The 25306-nt window shown below is 40.2% G+C and overlaps 4 protein-coding genes across 4 annotated transcripts; 1 reads left to right on the forward strand and 3 right to left on the reverse strand.

The window, feature by feature from the left end:
* On the reverse strand, positions 1-689 carry LOC131294291 (uncharacterized). The gene is made up of 4 exons (XM_058322338.1): positions 557-689; positions 370-461; positions 166-295; positions 1-86 (listed from the first exon to the last, which is right to left on the reverse strand). The coding sequence occupies exons 1-4, from the start codon at positions 687-689 to the stop codon at positions 1-3; spliced, it is 441 nt and encodes a 146-aa protein (XP_058178321.1).
* A 13985-nt stretch (positions 690-14674) lies between these two features.
* LOC131282791 (uncharacterized) lies at positions 14675-15417 on the reverse strand. The gene is made up of 4 exons (XM_058312333.1): positions 15261-15417; positions 15086-15177; positions 14881-15025; positions 14675-14805 (listed from the first exon to the last, which is right to left on the reverse strand). The coding sequence occupies exons 1-4, from the start codon at positions 15415-15417 to the stop codon at positions 14675-14677; spliced, it is 525 nt and encodes a 174-aa protein (XP_058168316.1).
* Positions 15418-16215: 798 nt separating this feature from the next.
* Positions 16216-17553, reverse strand: LOC131282792 (uncharacterized). Its single transcript, XM_058312334.1, has 4 exons — positions 17412-17553; positions 16608-16699; positions 16404-16524; positions 16216-16328 (listed from the first exon to the last, which is right to left on the reverse strand). The coding sequence occupies exons 1-4, from the start codon at positions 17551-17553 to the stop codon at positions 16216-16218; spliced, it is 468 nt and encodes a 155-aa protein (XP_058168317.1).
* Positions 17554-17986: 433 nt separating this feature from the next.
* On the forward strand, positions 17987-19433 carry LOC131294292 (putative lysozyme-like protein). The gene is made up of 2 exons (XM_058322339.1): positions 17987-18028; positions 18912-19433. Exons 1-2 carry the CDS (start codon positions 17987-17989, stop codon positions 19431-19433), a joined length of 564 nt encoding a protein of 187 aa, XP_058178322.1.
* The last annotated feature ends 5873 nt before the right edge of the window (positions 19434-25306 follow it).

Consider the following 25306-nt stretch of genomic DNA (forward strand, 5'->3'; position numbering starts at 1 on the left):
TTAGACGTGTTCACCATCCGGCAACGTTCCATCCAACATCGCTCTACGCAGCTGAATTAGGACTAGCAACACATAAGCATTTATGCCTAATTTCGGAACAGGAATAAAAGGAATCTCGTTTAGGACTGACTAGTTATGCAGCATAAGTTAGAGTAATGGACTTACCACAAACCACAATCATTATCATCGTGCTTGCAAAGTTTAGGCTGATGATGAATATAACTAAACCGATTGCTTGAATTATAAAGCCTAGGCCTACAAACACAATGCACATCGTGATACAGAAACGAATCCTCTGTTGTTGGAAGAGATTAAACATTCATCAAACTACATTCATCGAGACAGCTTAATTATATGTGCAGCACTAACCTTCAGGAAGCCAACCCAGTAGATGATCGCAAATATGGCGCTCATTAGACCACTGTAGAGGATGCCCATTCGTGCGTTCTTGTAAAGTTCGGCTTTAAAATATACAGCCCATCAATGGTTGAAGAGAAGAAAAAATGATTGAATCACTACACTTTCTTCCCACATGGTTTCAGCTTACTGTACTTACCATGCTCGGGAGGAACAGGCAGTTGATCCCAAATGCTGCTGAACAATAATGTGACGATGGTATCTATTGTGACAATTGCGCCTACGAAGTAAGCATGTGTTCGAATGTTGTTGGAAAAATCAAAAAGTGCCATCGTAAAGCTGGGACCAGAAACTCTCCTGTGTAGCAATGTCCAAAAGGCGTACCGAACACTACGATGTTCCACCGTTAACTGATCGGTAGTTTCGTAGCGCACAGATCTGGACCCGTACTGAAGAATCTAGTATTGTTTTGGTGTAAGTGTCCAGTGTTGGAATGTCTACGTACATACGGCAAATCACGTTGGAATTCATAAAAAACGTGCATTACAAACCGTTCAAACAATCGAATTGTCTGTATGATTTATAAAAAATAGGCAAAAGCTAGGATTATTACTTCTGTATTGAGTTTACACACGCTTTTTAAACCAATATTGATGAGAAAAAGGGAAAAAATAGCTATTACTTTTAATAACAAAAATTGTACGAGCTCAACTAACAACATTGACTAGGAACATAGGGGTTCTATTTTGACTTGGAACATATTTAACGATTTAGGTTTAATCCAAATAGAATATACTGACACCAAGCTAGTCCGGATGCGTTATTATACGGATGTAAAATATTTATGTTTACGACAAACGATCTGCCAGGGTGGAGTTGTCGGAATAGACGGAATCCAAAATTGGTTCACAAAAAAGTAGCTTTCTGAACAGAGGTGAAACGTTGAAGAGTGTGCACCTTGCAACATGTTACTCCCTCTAGTTTTGAGCACGGGAACTACGTATGTGAACTGTGGTACAACATAATATCAACGTTTGCGAATCGTGACATACGGTGAGTTGTGGTTTTAGCAGCATCGGTAACCCAAACTTGAGTAATGTTCAGAACGTTAGTAACCTACAAATATGCGAAAAATTATCTTGTGTTAAGATTGTGAAGATTTGTGTTTTAGAACCGCACCAATGGAATTATAAAAATGAGTGTACATATTCTGTTAATGTTTCTTTCTAACAAACTTATGTACGATTGAAACATACAGTCCATAGTTCAATGCAGCAGAGAGTGTAATTGAATCAAAACATTATTTTTTCTCCTTGATTGCCGTTTCAGGCACTTACCATCCTTAGGAAGAATAGGAAAAAAAAAAATCCAAAAGCAACAAGCGGACAATAGTGTGTAGTGTCGTAGTCATGCCTACGAAATTTCCATTTATTCTAATGTTGTTACCGAAATTTCAAATTGCGTTTTATTTGAAACTGAAATATGGTGGTCATTGTTTTATTGTTTATTTTTGAAATGTTCGATTTTGCGACGTTAAACGTTTACAGCATTCTGGTACGACTCATTCAACTTCGCTCTACGCAGCTCAGCCATAACGTGCCAAAAGTAACCATTGATACCTAATTTTTAGTAGGAGGAGAGAAAATGAAATAAAATGATAACCTCGTGGACGTGCTGGCTATGCTGTATGGACTGATGCTGTTGGACTTACCTAAGACGATAAGCATGTGAACCATGCCATAGACGTTTACAGTGACAATATCTCCAATCAAACATAAAGCTGCTAGTGTGAATTGGAGACCTACGTACACCATACATATCAGGAGGCAGAAACGGATTCTCTGTTGTTGGAAGAAAGCATTCGTTAAATTTCAAACAGGGACAGCTAGTGTTTATGTGTATCACCAACCTTGACGAAGCCAATCCAGTATAAAATGGTTATTATCAGTGCCACCAGATCGACATAAAGACGAATCTTTTGCATCTTATTGAAGATTTCAGCTGTCAAAAATATAGCCCATCAAATATGTGTAAGATGAAATATTTCTGATTTTAAAATCCATTTTTTACACTTTCTAATCCTTCATGAAGAACTTACCATGCTCTGGAGAAACGGCTTCTCTATCCCCAAATGCAAGATACGAGACGCTGACAATGGTTTCCAGCGCCAAAATAACACCCACAACGTAACCATGTGTGCGAATGTTCTTCGAGATATCGAATGCGTTTGAATGTGCCATCGCAAATGGAATAGAAACTCTCTCGCGCACTAAAGATCAAACCGAAAACTACACTCCGAACGCTCTGATGTCCCGTAGTTGACTGATCATTAAATAAGTACGCGTTTAAAGCTAGACCCTGTTTCAAGACTGGCACAATGTTGTGGTATTAGTGTCAAATGGTGGGTTATTTTGTGGTGGGGGTGGGGATCGTTGGAGCTATCACTATTAAAGCTTCAATGTATATGGCGGTTGTTGATCAAGGACGTACGTTTCGTTGTACTGCTACTACCTTAGTGTTTAGTAATAAAAATCTCCCTGGTTTAAGATGGAGGCGCCTAGTAGATGGTAAACTACATTCGGGCAATCCTCTTTAAAATGGGAAACGACGGGACTACCATCGTGGTGAGGCTTTCGGCTTGATGGATCTGAATAATTACACAGAATATATATTTTTAGTTATTTCATTCCTGTGAATCTTATTTTTGATTTTTTTTTCAATGGATATTGGCCATTGAGCATTTATATTGATTTAGCAAGAGTTACTTAAAATTTCTTGAAACAGCTGTGTACGCTGTGTCTTGAAACGGCGGGGTGACCATGAGAAATAAATTGAACACGCTGTTATCTTCGTAACAATACGCTGCGCGACTGTGCCAACATGAACGCAGCAATGGCCTTGAAAGATTTCCTTCATCTTGACCTCACTCTGGCACGCTTGAAGATTGCAACATCTTCATCTTCGTGACTGCTCTTCGCTACTACTCGTGCTTACACACAGACATAGTAACATGGTGGGACGCAACCAACGAAGGGTTTCGTAGCTTAATAAAAACCGCTAGAGCAACCGGCGTTTTTCAAAAGGCGGTGCATTTCTGCGTGAGTGCTTAAAGTGCGTATAGCTCATAGGAAACTAGTAACTAATACTAAGAGGTCGTAAACTAGGATGGGTTTTAAAGATGCTTGAGTTCGTAAGAAACGTTTGTGGTTTAAAAACATACTATTCAAATTATGTTTTGTTTGCACTTAACTAAACAGCAAAGCTACAACAATGATAAGCGGCTTGCTAGTGGCATAAGTCGTGTGTTAGTACTACTTCCTAATGTTGTTATATCCTAACTTCCAAAGGCCATTACATGATACAAACCTACTTCTTTAATGCGGGCTGCCTGAAGGTTATCGGGAGCATACCAAATTTATATTTAAAAAAATTGACTTCCGTGCTGTCTACATTTTGTGTCTGCTAGAAGGATTACACAACTTTGTGTATACAAACTCATTCAAATACACTAAATCAAAAACACATAATGTAAAAATGCAATTTTATCGGTACACCAAGCACGTTTGTTAAACAATGATACATCAGAGCAGAGACTTCAACACACATGGTCCTTTCTTTCCATCGCCATGTTGCTGGTGATTATTTTATTTTTGTCTTAGTGATTTAGGATTTTTTGGCAAAGACTCATTCGAAGTTTGTTTCCACATCTGAGCTAAGACTCGCAGCTTGTATGCAGTGATAACTAATTAGGTTCGGAGCAGGAAGACATGGAATACATGAAAACGACAATGATATGCTTATTCTACCCTTGCTGAATTCGCAACATGGCTTTGCTACTCGACTTACCAAAAGCGATAAGTGTTGTGGTGCTGAGTCTGACGATTCAACTGACCAACGCAACATAGAAGGCTACTCTTGCATAATAAGCAATAGCACACACCAGATTTATCGAGTGACAAAACAAAAATCTCGGTTTCGGAGACTTCCCGCTTCTTCTTCCCAGCGGCTTGAAGCTGCTCTATCGTCTCAAATCGTTATTCCCGGAACGGTCTTTCATGTTTGTCTAACACTGGAAGTGGGATAGCGCCAAATTGGGAGAATACGTTGATTGTTGAACGATATGAGTTGAGTTTTAGCCGAAATGATCATAGAGAACGAGTGCAGTGTGAGACAAATTTCGGCCACTGTTCAGATTGGACGCGTTCGAGGCCCACAACATCCTTGCAATTTATATTAACTGACCCTCTCAATATGGCAATATCATCATCAAGATCTTTAACCGCTAACCTACGGTTTTCCAATACCAAATCTGAATCTTCTACTGGACGTTGGCGTTCGCAGGTTCCGGCCTTCGTCTGCGACACATCCAGCTTCTGCACACTTATTCGTCTTCTTTGGCGTAACGACCGTCTTCGACCATACCTTCCTTATTAAGTGATGATTAGACTTGTGTCCCTTTGCGATCGTGGCTAGTCAGTTCTCTCGCAACAGGAGAGGGTCCAATGGATTTCGAAACTACACCATATCATACACCAATGCATGTTTTGACTTTTAATGCGTAAACAATTCACCAACGAAAAGAAACTAACAAAACTTACCTTCAAACAAACTATAAACAAACAACGTATATGTGTCGTTATCACTTTTACACTCTCATTAAGGTTAATGCTTTATTTGTAAAGGTTAATGCTCTTCCTCCATTTCCGCTCGTTGCTCGTCTGGGACTCTCTGTTCTTCGAGACGTTCGAAATTCTCCACGCAGCTCGACATTGGAGTATTCAACATCGACTCACTCAGTTGGATCACCACGAGCATTTTATACGCGTGAAAAGCTTTTACAGAACACCGTGAAAGAGACAGAATTAAATCATCAATTACTGATTGTTTAAAGATTGCCCAACACATCGGCTTAGCGCTACAATACATACCTAAGCTGACTAACGATAAAACTATAACCGCAACTTGTGAATGAGAGAATATCGCTTTGTACCAAAAACCGATATGGCCCAGCAAATGCAGAACCAAGAATAGCAGGAAAACTGTGAGACACCCTCGAACTCTCTGTTGGTGGAAGTAAAAAGTAAAGCATTATTTACGAAGTTATGACAATTACGTCATAACGTTTGCTAGAAGCTAACGGACTTCTAGTTTGTGGGTATTTCCTGAATGGATATTTCCTGAATTCCTTGACCGTAAAGGCTGTTTCCGGTACCTAGGAGTGCTCCTTGACTTGCAGTTGAACTCCCACGATCAGCTGGAACTCTTCGTCGTTAAGGGCAACTAGGTGATTCATCTGCCTACGCGCGTGTTCAAGTCGGATCCAGTGGCGCACCTTGAATCGATCCAGCGAAAAGCTGCACGGCTGGCAATACGCTTCTGGAGGGTCGAGGTTGACTGCAATGGACGATGCGCGCTACTTGGGCTCGACTCGCTGAGACAACGTAACTGTAGCGCGCAGAAATTGTTCGTTGCGGTGCGCCAGAGCTTCTTTATAGACTCTGCTTATTCATTCCAGCGAGAACACTCCGTGCTGGAAAGTTGCTTGACGTTGCGGGTTCGTCGTACCCGCTTTGGCTCCTCAGATCCGTTACTTGTGGCTGCCGCGAGTTTAATGTTGTTTGTGATCGTTTCGAACCAGACATGTGGTGATCCCCGTTTTTGTGTTGTATTCGTTGGCTACAACCTATCTTCCGCTGGCGTTCAGTTAAAATAAGGCTTTGTATCATACTACGGATGGAAAAACCGAACGATCCAAAACATGTCGCGGCATGCGTGCATGTGAAGGTATGGGCAAAGAAAAATGTCCATGCTGGCAGCGGGCCTCGCTTGGGTCACTCGTAGGGGCATCTAATCGTTTTAATAACGGGTGCCAAAATTCAAGGCGATAAACAGTTGCTAAAACGATTAGCAGAAAAAAAAACCAACCAACACAACGTGGAAAACACAACGTACGAATGTGGTATTCCCAATAGACTGGGTTATCAGTAACAAACTTGATCATATTGAAAGTAAATTTTGGAATTATGGGGTTATCAACAATAAACTCGAAAACATTGCTGGTAAACCCTTTCGTGTCATTTCCCTGATTGGTATGTTTACTATAAATTAAACTAAATACAATTGATACTCTGACTACGTCCTTGGAGGTTCTGGTGGTGCATTCTCGTCGGAAATCGTACACTTCTTTAGGCTGGTGTCAGTGTATGCAAATTTATCTGACGACAAACTTGGATTTCATAAAACCATGGCAAAGATGGTCCGTTGGATTTCAATTAAAACTTAAACTAAAGTTAAAAAATGATTTGTAACACAAGGACGTACCATAAGGAATCCAACCCAGAAGAAAATAGTAGATATTGACAGGAAGACGGTTGCACAAACCGAAATTTCTCGAATGTAATCGCAAGATGCCTCTGTACAAAGAACAGGGAAGGAGGTTAGGCAAAAAACTGAGATTTATGAATAGTTTTTTTTCTGAAAACTTACTCAGTTGTGAAAATAAATGATGGTCGTGAATTTCCGTCAGCAACAGCAACGGGAGAAAGGTAGCAATAGACTCAGAAACGCCAACGACGTAAGCGTGCGTTTTGATAGACTTTGAAAAATCGAATACACCATTTATAAGCACCATCGTGAAGATCACTTTCACTTTCACTAACTTTGCCTCCGTACTCTGCGACTTCTCGAAGTGAACTGATTGCGAAATGAATTACATTAGCCGGCACATCCACTGCCGCGTCCTGGCGTGACGAGGCTACATCGATGTTTATAAAAGCAGTTCTAGTATTGGTGTCGGGTTGTATGCCACCCCTGTTCGGGGAATAATTCCAACTTAAGGTTGCTTGACCTAGCCGAGACGTGCTAATATTGAATATCTCAAGGTCGGCTTTCAGACAACACTTACCTTGAATGTGACTGCGATAAGGAGATTTACATATCAAACGCGCTCCGGCAAATCGACCGCTACTACAGCTGGATTATGTTGATAAATGCGGACGGGTAGTGTAGTGTTCTGCAGTTCTTTTAATGCCTACACCTTGCCCTTTACTACGCACCTATAATAGATGATCTCTTCGATCACTGTTGGCTTCGTGTGGTCCAGGCAGTGCTTCGTATGACCTCATGGTTGATAGTGGTTTCGCCTCCAACATGTCATAGAAAGAGTCACTGCATAAATGTGGCACTTCCTCGAGTGGGCAACCTCGGTGAGGATTGCAAAAAGCCAAGGCAGCTTGGTTATTGCCCGCGTTCATTTCCTTTTTCTCAGTATTACTATAGGATTATTACTAAAACACATCCGGCGTTTCTCAGTCAATCTGAAGACCGTGAAGTTTTTTTTTCCTTAGCGTCTACCATTTGCTTCCAGTTAAGTGAAACGTCAACGGTATTTAGCTCTGCATAAATAATTCGCGGTTAAGTTCATCAATCTTAAGGACATCAACCCCGTCCCCGAGTAATTTGAGCGAACAGCTACGCAATAGAAAAGATCGTTATTCGAAGCGGTTTGAATGAGCAATTAGTAAAGCGAACACAATTAATAAGGATTTGTCATAGGAGCAAGATACGGAAGCGTTTCAGACATACTTCAGTTTATTTATACGCGCAGCTCAAGCATTACCGAGAGCAAGTTGAAAAAGAGATTCTGACAGACAAGAGAAAAGAGAAAAAACTACACATTTGTGTCATCATCACTTTGCATGCACTCTTATAATGCAATGCCTAGTTTTCACTAACATTACATTTTCTCGCTCTTCCTTTCCGCCTTCTGCTCTTCTGGAGCTCTTTTTTCTTCGAGACGTTCGTAATTGGTCATGAAGATGGGCATTGAAACCTTCAACATCGATTCACTTAGTTGGAACACCATGAGTTGCCGATACACAGGATAGGTTATTCGTAAACATCATAGAAGCCCGATCATCGAATTTTAAATTTCGGAATTTTTCAAATGTTATTTTGTCGAATGATGGGCTGAACAAAAGAGTTGAAAAACATCACTTAAAGGTAGGATAAAAGGTTTCGTAACCGTTAAAGAAAAAGGGTATTGTTGCAATTGCTTTATGGCTGTGGTAATAAAAACCAATGATTTCTACTAAACGTCCTTAACGGCGATTTAAAACTTTCACTGTTTTATTCCGATCTGACGACTACAGGAAAAGAGGCATTTTCTTCACGCGCGCTTAGTTTTATACCGGTGTACGCACGTCGGCCCCGCACCCCTGGCTTAGCCCGAAGATTATTGGAATATTTCGGCGGCTCGTGGGACGGAGCGTTACGAGCGTTACGCGCTGGTAACAGCTATAATTGTTCATAATGGAGGCGCCTAGTACCTCTAGAAATGCACCAAAGGTGTAGAAATACCATAAATATACTGCATAACATGCCCTTATTGGTCAACTTATGCTTGCAAAATGACAAATTTCAGCAATGAAGCATAGGTTTTTGAAAATTAATGGGAGCAGCCTTCCACCACATAGGAGAATCCGTTTGCGATGATGTCGGTCAGTAACGGAATTGTCTATCGCAACGTGATTGCCAAACCACATTCATAACATCAAAATCATCGTAGGACATCTTAACGTGTGTTTAGTTGGCGTAGATTACAAAAAATGGGAAATCGTTGAATGATCATCCAACCATGATTAATTTGTTGACTCTTATCAGCTAACTTTTGTAACTAGTGCAGTGGACTGGCGTGACTGGTTCGAATAGGGTCAACCGAAATGGCGGTAAGATGAATGGAATAAGACAGCCAGCTGACTCATTTTTATCGAAGAAACCCGTCGGTTGTTCATTTTACAGTTTATTTTTAAAAAGCTACCATAGTTCACACTTACAATCGTGATCACACGTAATAAAGACAACTCCTTCGCATGGGCTTTTTCATTATTTGACTTTTAGTTGCTTTAATAGTTTTATGGATTCGGCATTTCATATGAGATCGCGAGATTCCAATTGCGCCAAAGAACCACTCCGTATCGATTGTATCAATTGAATCACCACAAGACACTCGTACCCCATTGCCACTGTTTCGGAACATAGCGAAACAAGAAAAAAGGTTTTGATGTTAGAAAAGGGTTAAGCTTTATGATGATAAAAAGCTGCAGCTTACCTAACACGAGTAGCGTTCCAATAGCATCCATGACATTCAGACTGATGATATGGCCGAACACATGATACAGTCCACTTATTATTAGCAGTATTTTAAATACCAAAAATGCAACAAGACACCTCGAATTTCTCTATTGTATGATAAGAGCAAGAGAAAGGAATATGTACTTCAATGAATTTATAAAAAAGAGCACAAGACGGTGATACGTACGTTTCGGCGGCCAATCCAATACAAACATGCAAACAGTACAATGAGGAGCAAACCAAAGATTAATGATATTGTACTAACTGTGGAATATAAACGAATAAACGATGGAGAAATGAGTTGAGGTACACATCGATATTGACAGATCCAAAAAAGGTGTTGGAGGTTGTAGGCACTTACTTCTCAAGTCGTCAAGAAAATAACTGACAAATAAATCAACCACAGGTAGTATTAACTCTATAACAGCAACGTAGTAAGCATGTTTTCGAATATTCTTCGAAAAATCGAGTGCTCCTTTAGCAAACGGCATTGTCGTTTTGTTGGATTACTATTGTATGCACAAGTGTTACGAATTCACATCCATTCGCAGTGGCATCCGAGCGTGAACTGATCGTGAGATTTATCAGCACTGAGAATGTGCTCGAGTATTGGCGAAGGACATTATTATAATCCGATGTGCATCAATAGTTGCCGTTCTAAGAAAACTTGCGGTAATGATAAGAATAATAATAATTATTATTATTACAATGTAAAAAATGTTAAACTTTGTTTTCAATACCATGACTATGATGTCAATCTAGTATAGTTTTACCAGACTTTTTCGATCGTAGTTGTACTCCAATTTGCATGCACAATAACTATTCAAGCAATTACATTGTCTACACCAGGGATGTCAAACATGCGGCCCGCGGGCCACATGCGGCCCGCAAGACCATTGGGTGCGGCCCGCGACCCCTTTGAAACATTACATCGAAAGTTTGGATCCTTGAGTATTGGCTTATAGCAATTACCAAAATATTTAATGTACTTTTTTTCACGAACTGCGAATTGCAAGAGAACTGAACGAATGTCAATTTAAACTATTTCAATAAGAAAATGATATGCATCCTTGCAGTAAAGGTTTTACACAGATTTTTCTAGACAAGTGGATAAATAGTGTTTATAGAAAACAAACGTTTCTATACTACAAGACCATTCCAAACAAAATAACAAATGCGGAGCAATAAGCTAGCTATTGTAATTACAATACCTTTACTTTTCTAAAATCATTAACAAAATACACAATAGTGTTGAACTGCAACATATATTTCAATAAACTTGATTTGAATTCGTTAAAATTTGGAAAATGATTGAGCAACAAACCCTCTCTTTTACTCAAAATTTATAAATTTTATAAAAAGTAATATAATATGAAAAAATGTGAAAATGTAAAACATGATTGACTGTTAAGATAAAACCACATTGATAAGAACATATTTTCATCACTCCAATCAACTATATGGTTTGGCCCGCGAGCCTATTTTGGGAGAAAATGCGGCCCGCTAACCTATTTTGGGAGGAAATGCGGCCCGCAAGGTGAAACGAGTTTGACATCACTGGTCTACACCATGACGTAACAAAATATGGGTCGCAATGTTCAAAACATTCAAAAGCTGAGTTATTGCAATAATAAGTAGAGTTTAATAAGAGTTTTATGAGTAGAGTACTTATTTCAGGTATAAAACAAAATAAAAAATAAGTTAACACACAAAAGCAATTTTATGGTTTAAAAGTATAGAATTCATAGAATAAGTATCAACATTAATTGTGATAAATATAACTTTGATATAATTTATGTTATGTTAAAGTTACTTTTTGGATTAAAAAAATTCATACTATATTCGCCTTTTCGGGTTATTTTTCATCATTTGGCCCCTTTCAGAAACATGTGCCAACCCCTGGTTTAAAATGAGATTCGTAGAATGTTGAAGAATCTCCACAAAAGAAAAAATACGAGCCAAAATACGAATTTGGGATTTTACAATATTTCACATGATGAGCTGCTTCTTCCTTTGAATAATAAGAAATACCACACCCCTTTTTTGTCAGGCCATATTTTGACCGGCTAGCTTTCGTATCCCAAATTTCCATTAACTTTTACACATTGTGGTGGTGACGTTCTTAATCGCTTTGAATGTTTATACACACATTAGCGTAGGCTTCTAGTAATCGCTGGAGGGCCACTGATAGCGCAAACATAACAATGAGAGTGCCTCAGTGAATGTACTGACCTAGCATGTCTGGTGCTTGATCATCTCTTGAGAAATTGTACTTCAAATAGAAAATAGCTTCTCTTCGGTTGCAGTGGAGATACTTAACGCTGTTCTATCATACACGTGGGATCGAATCCCAACCAAAAGGCAAAAAGAAGCCTTCCTCCACATAGGAGAATCCGTTTGCAATGGTGTCTAAAATACTAGACTAGTGCAGTGGGCTAAAATAGCTGGAGTGACTGGTTCGAATGAGGTCAGCCGGAATGGGGGCAAGATGAATGGAATAAGACAGCCAGCTGACTTATTTTTATCGAAGAAAACCGTCAGTTGTTCATTTTACAGTTTATTTGAAAAGAGTTGCCATACTTGTAACATGCATTTACAGTTGTGATCACTCGTCATAAATACAACATACTTTTTCTTATTTGACTTTCAGTTGCTATCATAGTTTTATGGATTCGGCATTTCACAACCATCGGCAACGGCGAATTCCGATTTCGCCAAAGAACCACTCCGTATCGATTGTATCAATTGAATCACCACTAGCCACTCGTACACCACTATCACTGTTTCGGAACAGAACAAAACGAGAAAAAAGGTTTTAATGTTAGAAATGGGTTGATCTTAATGATGATAAAAAGCTGCAGCTTACCTAACACGAGTAGCGTTCCAATAGTAGCCTGGACATTCAGACTAATGATATGGCCGAACACATTATACACTCCACTTATACATAGCAGCATTTTAAATAATAAAAATGCAACAAGACACCATGGATTTCTCTATTGTACGATAAGAGCAAGAGAAAAGAACATGTGCTTCAATGAACTTATAAAAAAGAGCACAAGACGGTGATACGTACCTTATGGAAGCCAATCCAATACACATACGCAAACAGTGCAAAGAGGAGCGCACCAAAAATTATTTGTATTCTACTAACTGTGGATTATAAACGAATAAGTGATGGAGAAATGGGTTGAGGTACACATCGATATTGATAGATCCCAAAAGGGTGTTGAAGGTTGTAGGCACTTACACCCCAGGTCGTCATGAAAAAAACTGCCAATTATGCCAAGCACAGAGAGTATTAACTCTATAGCAGCAACGAAGTAAGCGTGTGTTCGAATATTCTTAGAAAAATCTAGTTCTCCTGTGGCAAACGCCATTATCGTCTAGTTGGATTACTATTGTATGCACAAGTGTTACGAATTCACATCCATTCGCAGTGGCTTCCGAGCGTGAACTGATCGTGAGATTTATCAGCACTGAGAAAATGCGTTCCAGTATTGGCGAAGGACATTATTCTAATGCAATGTGCATCATTGGTAACTACTGTGTGTTGCAGTTGAAATTTAGGCTACGCTTATCGCCGTTGCCATGCTAAGAAAACTTGTGATAATGATAAGAATAATAATAATTATTATTTCAATACCATGACCATGATGTCAATCTTGTATACTTTTACTAGACTTTTTCGATCGTAGTTTTACTCTAATTTGCATCGACAATAACTATTCAAGCAATTACATTGTCTACACCATGACGTAACAAAATATGGGTCGCAATGTTCAAAACATTCAGAAGCTGAGTTATTGCAATAATAAGTAGAGTTTAATAAGAGTTTTATGAGTAGAGTACTTATTTCAGGTATAAAACAAACAAAAAAACATAAAATACAAAAACAGTTTTATGGTGTAAAAGTATAAAATTCAAAGAATAAGTATCAATATTATAATCGCGTCCTCGGGTTGTGCCAACACCTGGTTTAAAATGGGAAACATTCTGTTGAAGAATCTCTACAAAAGAAAAAAAATACGAGCCAAAATGCGCCAATGCACAATGAATGAATCGTTTTATATTATTTCACTGGGCCACTGATAGCGCAAACATAACAATGAGAGTGCCTCAGTGAATGTACTGACCGAGCATGTCTGGTGCTTGATCAATCCTTGAGAAAGTCTCCTTCAAATGGAAGATAGCTTCTCTTTGGGTGCACTGGAGTAACTTAACGCTGTTCTCTCATACACGAAATACAACATTACACTAATGATCATCTTTCTCCGAAGTTTTAAGACTTGAACCGAGCAGATTTGTGAACGGCGTGGTCACAAACCTGAAAGACGCCAAATGAGAGTTTACTGAAAACTCTCTGAAAACTTGAAATTGGTCAAATTTTGTGTTTTATTTTTCTTTTTTTCCATATTGCTATACTAGAAGCATTTGCTTGATGCAAATAAATGATGTTTTGGTTTCGCATTTTCGATAAATTTGAAAACGGCTCGTTGCTTTTCACGATTCTCTGCTTAGAGTGCATTTGGCTGTACGTTTCATAACACCCTCTGGATGTCACTATCTGAACTACGGAGCCTGTGGCAGATTCTGAGCTTTGAAGTGCTGTGGCAATGTTACCAAAGAAAGCTTTTCTACCATTACCTTTTCCATAGAAATTTATATATATATATATTTTTTTTATTGAAGTGAACTTAACCATTATTAAAGATTTTCAGATTTGTTTTACGGTTTAATGAAGCGTAGTAAACACATTTATTACTTCATTCGTTTTGCAGTGTAAAGAACTATCGGGAGGGAATAACAATGGTTGTGAAAATGGGTGAAATAACTTCGCAAGCCGAAATATTACCCAAGACAAGTTTATTCAATGTAATGGTTGTCTAGTTTATATTTAAAAAATTTAGAATAAATTTCACTTCAATCAAGAACGAATCATTAAGGAATAATTATATTGATCCCTATTGTTGGCCTTTCTTACCTTTTTTCTTTTCTTAAAGATATGTAAAAAAAAGTATGCGCATGTGGTTTCAGTAATAAACGAAACTCATTAAAGCTTCTATCTGTTTTTACATTCCGGTCATATTTATATTATCAATGAATAGCCAACATAAAAATATATATTTAAATAAAACAAACATAGCCAAAGCTCGACAAATAAGCTACACACAGACACGCACCATCACATCATGATCTGCTCGGAGCTGCTGCTTAAGCTGCGGTAGCCGAGCAATCGTTCCTCCTGCATGCGCCGATCTCGTTGCAGCGAACGGAAGAGAAAGAATACTGTCAGGAACATGTAACCGTACAGAGCTAAAACAAAAAAGGCGAATGAATAGGATTATCAGTTCATCATGATTGACAAAGCGTTCAGTGCCTGCCACATACCAATATCACTTAGTGTGCCCATCGTTTTCCCGCGGAACAGTTCCGGCGTGTCACTGCTCATCGTGGTGGCCAGCTGCGTCGCTACGTAGCCCATAAAGTCGAGCAGGAGCAGAATAATGAATGGCACGGTGTAATACTCGTTCACCTGTATTTTGGGGAGCGTAAATTAGCGAGCGTTTGTATGTCCAACCAAAAGGGATCTTACCGTGAAAATTCCAATAAAGTACGCACTAACGACTAGCAGCACGATCACCACGAAGATGATGTCGATCGTGGCGTACCGATAGTAAAGGGACACTGGTAGAGGAGAATATTGACAACGCCATCGATTAGTAACCGTCCACGAGTAACACTGTTTGGAACCGTTGAATTGCACTCACAGTTTTCCGGAACCTTCTGAAAGTCCTGGAACTTCAACCGAAGGTACACCGAGGCGGTGATGGCGGAAATGGAGTTGACCAGGGTCAACAGACCCACCAGCACGCCGTGGAACCGGGGACTCCAGAGCCATCCGCAGCACGTTCGTTGTTTGGCCATTTGGGTGTGGTATGTTCCGCTCACTGGGACACTTCCTGGTTGGAACTAGTTTGCTCCACGATCAATCACTTCCGTCGCGTTCGAGTTTGTACGGTGGAATGTCATCGAAAATCGGGTCTCTCTCGGAATCTGTAACATTTCTTGCTCGAGTCGAAGTGCGGTGATAATGGATGAGCTGTGCATACCGCGTTTCTTTTTTCCGTCAAATTTCTAATGCGTTATCTGCACTGGACGTAGATGACGTTTATTTCTTTTATTTAGTGCGAGACCGAATGATTAAAGAAGGCACCAGAGCTGTTCAATTTGCGCACTCCTGGTGCGAGTCGGTCCAAAACGGTTGATTACTTTTTGGAGTTGAGAACGCAAAGTTCATACTAGGTTGCGCGACGTTTTTTTTCTCTCCACAAATGGGATGGAATTATTAGCTAGAAATATTAACATAGGAAGGCACGTACGTGAAAAAAAATTGGTGCAGACGCTTCGCTTGATGGAACTTTGGGAACGCCGATTACCATCTTGACAAGAAACGTTTGGTTAATCACAAATCCTCTCGTTGGTTTACAATTTTTTTTATTTGACTACACAAAAAATAATCTCACAAAAAATAGCCATAAAACTGACCTCGTAGGTAGAAAACAAACAATTAAACCTAGATTACACAACTCTCACACAAGAACCCCGCCATAGACAACTCATTCGGTATTTTTGATAATACCAACGGCGGTGGAAAGTTTTCCGTCCACTATCACACCAGCTTGCTGCCGCGTCCGACAAAGAGCCTCTTATACGCCGTCCTCGTCACAGGCAGATCGTTTTGTTGAATTCCTCCGATCGGTTGGCACCTTCGTTCGCTTTGATTTGGAACAGCCGGTACAGGCCGATGAGTGTGACGAACACGTACAGGAACATGGCTGGAGTGGGAAAAGATCGGATGAGATTAAAAAACCAAACGGTACGGTTGACGGTTCAGGGATGGAGAAACTGACCGGTGGTTACAAGCCACACCTGGTAGGGGAGGGCCGATCCGCCGCGGGTGTTCGCTATGAGGTACGCAATCCAGTCGAACACGATCGACACCAGGAACGGCATGAGGCAGAAGCGATTCTCCTGTCGGACGAAATAAGAAAACAAGGGAAGGATATGAAGATCCAGTACGAGAATCGAGTCTTGTGAACGGGTGCGGAACAAACCTTTCTTATGCCGTAGCAAAGAACACAAATCGCTACCAGGTGCACAATATCTCCGGTGAAATCGAACCATCCGTAGTCTACAAGATCACGCACTGCGTAAAGACATTGAAAGCATAGAAAGAAATAATTACTTAAATTTGAGAAACGTTGTATAATATAAAAACAATTGACGAAAAAACTCTTAATAATAAGAAGAAATAAGTTAAGTTTAAATTTTTGAATATTATATGACTATTTGGATGCTTATTTAATTGAGTTTGGTGCAAATGTATGTAAGTTTTTGAAAAAAAAATCCGTTTCTAATGCCAACTATAATGGTTAATAATAAAAACTAGTGTTGTGTTTAATGAATCTTTTGACAAGATCAATTCATATGAATCTTTTCACATGATTCATTCATATGAATGTTTCAGCTAAGATTCATTCAGATAAATTCACGAATCTTTGCGGATTCGAATCTTCAAAGCTTAAATAATCGTTCGAAACGAAAGATTCATGAAACCCTAAAAGGCAAGAATCATTCAGATTCATGAATCTGATACTGATTTACACAACTCTAATAAAAACCTTTTTATGTACGCATCTTAATGTTTTCTTAAGCAAAGACCAAGTTTGGCAGCAAAATAACACTTTGCTTGTCAAACAGTTTGTCTAAAACAATAAACACACACTATCCATACCCAATAAAATGCTTTAATAAATCGATAACACTACGGAGGAGTTCTTTTCAAGCTCCTTAAAATGTCAAAGGAAACATTTTATGCTACACAGAAAACACTGTCGTTGGTAAAGCAATCGTCTTACAATCCGGCGGAACGTTGACTTCCTCCGTCTCACGGTACATCAGCTTCAGGATGGTGGAACTGATCAGCACGGTTGTGGTGAGCAGCGCCGAAAACACCACGATCAAATACCCGTGGAACTTGATGTTGGAGCACAGACTCATCGCGAACCGCTCGGTGCCAGCGTTGGCAGGATACTGGGCATAAACGTTCTGGCGATGGGATCGTGGCAAACCAAAAGACACACCAACACCACCTGCTTCTCGCATTGATCCTCGCGAAGATCACTCGCCAGCGGAATGTGAGGTAGTGGAAAATACAACTAAAAAAAAAACAAGCAAGCAGAGAAAGCAATCCTCGAGGAACCTGCGGCTCGTGTGGGAAATCCAGAAAAACGCTGTGATCTCGTTCGCACCCCGAGGGCGAGAGAAGGAGGGACAAGGAGGAAGGAAAAAGATAAATCCAGACGAACCGATCCATCGGACGAACCCGGTTGTAAAACAATCATCTCGCAAGCTTTAAGGACACGGGCCCTCGACACGAGGTCGTCTGCCATTGCCGGAGGCTGGCACAGGATGTGGCAAGCAGAGCAAGGACATGGCATTCCGGGAAGCCGAACGCAACCAGGCACGCACTTCGGTTCGGTCGGGGTTATGGCACCAGATGTTCCTATCGCTTCCTGCTGTCCGCCGTTCCAGACGAGTCGATCATTCATAAATGATGTGTTTTTTTTGTGTGCTTTCTTTGCTCCTTCTTTTTTAAGTTCCAAAAGTTTGTTTGTCCTTTCTTTTCACTTTCGTAACGAACAGCATCCATTGCTTACCTGCTTTCGTTTACGAAAAAGTTCTTTCACTCTTCCTTTGGGATGCTTCTACATATCGTTCAGACATTTTTTACTCATTTAACGAAAAAAGGGGGAAGCGGACCGTTTTTAAGGTGATAGAAATTCTGGGTTTCCCGTAGAACCGGTATTTTTTTTGGTGGCATTTGTAATTGAGGATTTGAAATGAAATGAAACCCCAATTATTTCAAAAGGAGTTTGGTTAAAAAAAGTAGTTAAACCTCCAAAGTTACTGAGTATACTCGATAATTATTCATAGCTCGGGAGCGATTGAGGAGATGCAAATATCAACTGTTATCATTTAGGTTCATTTTGTATTGACAAATTGAAGCACTGTTTAGTTTAGACAATTTTAGTTAACAAATTCATTTCTTCCAACGAACATCGCCCACAATGCCTTGATGCCATCTTTATCTCAATAAATGCTTTCTAAACTAAATGTAATTAAAAAAAATAAAAAATAAACATGTTTTTTGAGAAAAAAAAGTGATTTAATGGAAGAAAAATAAAAGTTTACCTTCCCCTGGAATAGTATGAATGGATCGAAAAAACGGAACGCTTGCATCCGCAATCAATATGCAATGCTGACGATTGAATATTTTTCCTCGCTTCGGGCTGGTTATGGTTGAAAATGCGATTTAATGCTCGATTTTCTTCCTCTCTCTCTTCTGTCTCTTCTAGCAACAGCAACAGCAACAAATGCAATCCCAACCTCAGCCACAGCCGCCGGCAGGAATCTCGAACGTATCGTCCTCGGTGGCAGCCTCGCTAGCGTCGGCTTCGGTGGCGGTGGCCTCGGCAGGCGGTGGCTCGGGCGGCGGTCCCGGTGGGGGAGGAAGTGCGGCCGGAGGCAGCACCAGCGGCGCCATCGGAGGCCCCCTGACGATGGCCGGGCTGGCCGAGCCTCGCTTCCCACCCGCCATCGCCGTGCAACGGTTGGCGCCTCAGGTCCAGCGGCAGCTGCGCGAAACCCAGGAACTCATCAAGGACTCGTGCGCGCAACTGTACGGCTCGGCGTACGGCAGCCCGGGGCCACCGTCGGCTGCGGTGGTGGCGGCGTCATCGGCAGGAGGCGTTCCGGGGGTGAGCGGTCCACCCACCGGTCCGGCCGGTCCGCTGCGAACCGGGCCCGGCTCGGTACTGGCACGGGCCACCGCCCGCCGCCCAACGCTCGAGACTCAGTATTCGCAGGAACTTTCGTGATATCTAGACAAGTAGTGAAGCTTTCCCCGTACGACGACGCACGACGAGCCAATGACGACGACGACGACGACGACGGTGCCCAGCCGGTGGACGGAGTGGCGACAGCACGGCCCTAGCACGACATCCGAGCCGGCGGCGGCATCAAAGTCTCGACCGATCCGTTGCACACCCGTTTCAAACCACGAACAATCCGATCCAATGGTGTCCACGTGACCACACGCGGGATGAACAGCTCCCTGGTCCTTCTCTACCCTTTGGCCGCCAGTTGATAGTTTTTAATTCTAAAGCAGGTTAAATGGAAGGATCGGTATGCCAAAACTATTTCCCAACACGCACCTTCGAAGCAATGACTTTCCCACAAAAAAAAACAAAACTACGGCAAGAAAAGTCGTTTAAAGCTAACCTCAGCACAACTCAATCACCATCCGGGGGGCTACCCGGATCTTCGTCAAGTGATCCATGAAGATGCACGTTTCTTCCGTTTTCCCTCAGTGTTTTTTTTTCTGTTCTGTTCTAATGAACATATCAATCTAACCACCTTTGCACAAACAATCCTTCCTTTTACAAACAAACAAACAAAAACCATTTGCTAAACACCCATCTGAACAGTTTATTTCACAATCAAGACGTTGCTCCGCAAATACTTAAAAAAAACGAGTAATAAAATAAAAACATGCATCAAGAAGATGCATTTAGACACCGAGATGGAATGAAAAAAAATTAAATCGCCAAACTCGATTGCCACACGGGGATCCGCGGGGGGCGCACAATTAAAAGGCCATCAGACAGTGGTAACCTCTTCCCACCTTTAACATTTACTAGCATAGCGCAGGCACCTCGTCGCATAGTTTTTCGGTCAAACTCCAGAACGGCAAAAATGGTAGCTCAAAACATATACAATAGATAATGGAAACAAGCAAACAAAACAAGAAAAAGTTAAAGAATGAGAATCGCAAGCGAATTCCCGCCATCTCCTCCCGCACGTACAATACGTCTGGTGTAATGTTTTGTAAAAAAAACAGAATCAACTGTTTATCTGTAAGCTGTGTACGATATCATCGTTACCCTTCTTAACGAGCGAAAACAACAATTTTAGGCAGAAGAGAAAACAGCATCTGTAAAACGCAAAACAAGTGGAGGCAATTAGAAACACAACTAACCGACGGAGAAAATAGTAAAAATGAAAACAAGATTGGAAAGACAAATGCTGCTGGAAAGTAAACACTATTGCACTTTAGCTAGTGCCGGGCGGCTCGGGGTTCATTGGTGGTTTGTAACGTAACGTATTTGTCCTTATTTCTTATGTTTTGATATGTTTTAGGAAAAAGTAATTAGGAAAACAAAAACGAAAGAAATACAAACCTAACAACACAACACACGGGGAAACCGATTACAAATAGGCCAAATGGTAAAGCAAACATAGACTAGGAGTGGAAACAGGGAGAAAAGCATTCAATGAATTAATGTTCATTACAAGTGAATTGTACGGAAAGGTAAAACCTTATCGAAGTAGACAAAAGAAAAACACACACACAAGAAATAAAAATCCAACAATGTTAAGAGACGATCCGACTAGAGGAACTTTCCAATGTAAATTTTATGCATGCGAATTTTTTTCTCTCTAACAAAAGTCTCTTCGATAAAGTATCTATGAAAGGAATGATTCGATAAGGCGATTCCTGTTAAATTCTTCTGCCGAAATGTATTCCCTTTATAAGAATTAACATTTTAATTGCAAAGAAAACACTCATCTTGGTGACGGTGAAACCCAATCGAACTTTACACACTACAAACTTGAAGCACGTGGCAAATATTAAGGACTTTACTCATAAACCCACCTGCGAAAGAACCTCAACACGGAACCAAGATTTCCTTGGCCCTTGAAAAAAATACCATCGTGTTGAGAAAGGGAATAAAAAGGGTTGGATAAAATCATGTTCACTCGGATGCTAGTTTGAATGCATGGCCAGTGGGCTGCTGCTGACACTGGCCGATTCTGACCGTTTAGGTGTCACGAAGGAGTACCGTTTTGAACCACAGAATAACCGGATGGTGGTGTAGACACCGCGTGTTTGAGGAAGAAAGTATTGACACAATTTTGCGGATTTGTACAAACAGAGAAGAGGGGGCAAACAGTGGGACAGTTATGTTTAATTTTATAATGAAAGTAAAAAATCACACGTCGATTTTATGTCTTTTAAAAGACAGGCCCTCTAGTATGTTCAGGACTAAACGAAACAAACAACCGCTACAAGGAGGAATAAAGTCGGGACTTAGAAGGGGATTATAGTTACAACCATTGCGGCCAATAGATCGATGACCGACGGGAGCCTAGAGATCCATACATCCGGTGGCTAGGATAGGGCCACGTGGGAAGCAGATTCGTTACGCTAGTAAAATGTTCAGTTTGTACAAGTTTAGTTCCGTTGAGAAACGTGCGAATCCGAACGTGGATGGAATGTATCCGATAGATGTTATCTTTGCCTTTGAATTTTCCAAGTTCTAACCCAAAAGCAAAAAACGAAAAAACAAAAGAAAAACAGCCAACATATAGCAATAGTGGTAGCCAAATGAAGGAAAAGGCAAAGCGAGACATATTGGAAAACTTAAACGGGCGCGTTCGAAAACCACCAACGTACACTTTTTTTTCCTGTTCCCCACACATAGTACACAAGTACGTAGCCGTATTATGAGCGTAATTTTTGGGTACATTCGGTGAGAGCTTTGTAAAAGAACAGAAAACCTTAAGTGTTGCACACTTCGTTAGGTTTCGTCTAGTCATTTTGTACTTAAAACTATAGTGCCCTTCGAGTACTTTTCCGCAGCCGTTTGATTATTCGTAGTTACGAGTAGAATAAGAACTTAAAACACGAACAGGAGAAGGGAGAAACATACAACAAAACACACTAAACCAAATGAACCGGTATGCACCATTCAAGTGTTAGGTTAAAATTAAAATTGAGGAGTAAAACACGTTTATTCCTTTAAGAAAAAACTGAAAATAAAACTAAACAAAAAAAAACAAACAGAAAATTATTAGTATAAGATGTTCAGTGTCACTAACGGAAAAAAAACATTCACACACACACAAACACACACCCTCTTACACACACAAAGTCAGTCGTACGCAAATAAAAGTATTTTCCATTCTACCGGGCCAGGAAGTTTAAAGAGGAGCACGTTAAATATGTCGGCATTAAACGGTGTGTAAAACAAGAGTAATGCAAGCAATGCACTGAAACAAAACACCGGAAGAAAACCCATATGTTTCGGTGGCAGAAAATGTTGTAAAAGGGAATGAAGGGTAGATTATGGTTGTCGTGTATGTTTTCCTTCTTTTTCTTTTAATATATAAAATCCGACTATGTACAAAGCAGTGAGGAAAATCGATAGAAAAAATAAAGGAAAAATTATATGAAATTCAATAATAAAAATTAAACAAAAATGTCTTATCTGCGTTTTATGATGTACAGTTTATTGATTGCTTTGTTGATAATTTCTCATTTAAATTAGCTTTGTGGAGTTGGATAACAAAACGATTTGATCTAATACACGCCTTGTCAATCTGCCACGGGCGATCCAGTTATTTGTGCGGATTTATTTTTAGTCGTTCGATTTCCATTACACGGCATTTAGCGAAAAACAATAGTACAGGTCTGAAACTTTTACAACTTCATTGTTACTAGATACTAATACTACTAAAAATATTAGTTTCCGGCTGACGCCACTAGAGGCGCCACAGTAGCGCGCTTTCTTTGGCTCAATTTACTATGGGAAAGGCTTTATATGGCGTTCAGTAATTCTAATGTATGGCGTTCAGTGATTGCATGCAAGTTTTTGTACACCGGGGCATGTACCCTTTTGGTAGGAAAGTGCAGCACGGTTCTCCTTGGGAAGTCTCGGATACAAGTCTTGGACACTTGTATGGAAAGTGCCGGGCTCAACTCTTGGAAGCTTGTATGAAAACCCTTAAATACAAGTCTCGGACACAAGTCTTGGACACTTGTATGGAAAGTCTCGGACACAAGTCTTCCATGCAAGTACTTGTATTAATCGTGCATGGAAGTTTTTAAAAAATCGGAAAAACTACGTGTCCTTTCCATGCAAGTTTGTATAGAAAACAGCAGATTTTTGTTTAAAAATTTGAAAACCCTGGTATGCAAGTTTTTCAAAAATAGGAAAAAATGCGTGTAACTTGCATAAAATTTCATCGAAAAAATCGCAAATTCTTGTTAGTGTTTTTTGCGGTGTAATTTTCGTGAATATTGCATGCAACTTGCATGCAAATCTTGCCCACTTTCTTAAAACTTACATGCAAGTATTCCCGGAAGTGCTATAGAGAAAACATCCGCCAAAACTTGCATACAAGTTGTATGCAAGTTTTCCCGTAAGTACTCCTGAGAAAACATCCGGAAAAATTGCATTTTTAATTGCATACAAGTTGCAATTTTGACAGCTGTCAAATGTCATTTTTTTCTGGAGCACTTCCGGGAAAACTTGCATGCAAGTCTTAAGATAGTGGGCAAAATTTGCATGCAAGTTTCATGCAATTTTCACGAAAATTACACCGCAAAAAACATTAACAAGAATTTGCGATTTTTTCGATAAAATTGAATTCAAGTTGAACGCATTTTTTCCGATTTTGCTAGGTTTTTCAATTTTTTAAACAAATCACAACAATCTGCGGTTTTCTTTAAAAACTTGCATGGAAAGGACACGCTATTTTTCCGATTTTTTGAAAACTTCCATGCAAGTTTAATACAATTACTTGCATGGAAGACTTGTGTTCGAGACTTTCCATGCAAGTGTCCAAGATTTGTGTCCGAGACTTGAGTCCGGCACTTTCCATACAAGTGTCCAAGACTTGTGTCCGAGACTTGTATCTGCAACTGCATTATCTACTGCAAAAGAAGGGGTAAAAGAATTTTAAAAGAAGAGCGGGCAGTTGTGAAGAGAATTCTTTTATACCAAAATAACGCCAAAATTTCTCGTTGGGCAGCTAGTAAACTATATTTCCAAAAATTAAAATTAAACTTTGAGAACCTTCTACAATGTGTATTTAACACTTCTTCATAAAGTTATTTGAAAAAAGCATGGGTAAAAGAGTAAATGAGGCCCCGGGCTAGATTCTCCTCTTCCTACTGGTTCACATTAAGCGCCTGAAGCTATGCAAAGCGCGACACATGCATTCGTTTCGAATTTTTGAACGCTAACGGTTCGCTTAAAACACCATAACGGTTTAAACTAATCACGCAGTGGAGGTTGAATGCGGGTTAATATACTTTTACATGTTAAGTTACTAGTAAGTAAGCTATACCACACATGATGGACAGCATGAAACAATGAGTTTAGCCGAAGAAATGATTTGGAAACGGCGGCGCGCCCGCAGCGAGCGAAGCGAGCGGACTGCGCTAGGTCTACCGAAAAAGAGAGTTTGTTATAGTTTTGAGAAATAAGGGGGCCCGTGGGCCCCCCTCATACCGATCCCCTAGGTTGATTGCGTAGCCGAAATTAACGGTACACACTACGGTTCAAATACTCGTAGGTTGAATTTAACGAATTAATGTATCACCAATTGCGTACATTCAGTTTAAACGTCCACAAGAGGTGTAGCCACGATCGAAAACATGGCGGCCGGGGCCTCATTTACTCTTTTACCAAAGCATGCGTAGAAGTGCTAAAAATAATTAATTCGAATAGAAAAATTCATGCGATGTTTGATAGCAACAACAATTTTAAAATCGTATCACGTTGTCGCGATGCAGCTTAATTTATACAAGGTTGTTAGAGGAACACCTTTGCATTTACCAACCTTTGCTCTATTATTGTCAAACTGTCAACGTTCGCTGAACGGCTAGTTTGTAAACAAATTG

Source organism: Anopheles ziemanni, chromosome 2 (genome assembly GCF_943734765.1).
Source record: "Anopheles ziemanni chromosome 2, idAnoZiCoDA_A2_x.2, whole genome shotgun sequence".
Lineage (NCBI taxonomy): Eukaryota > Metazoa > Arthropoda > Insecta > Diptera > Culicidae > Anopheles > Anopheles ziemanni.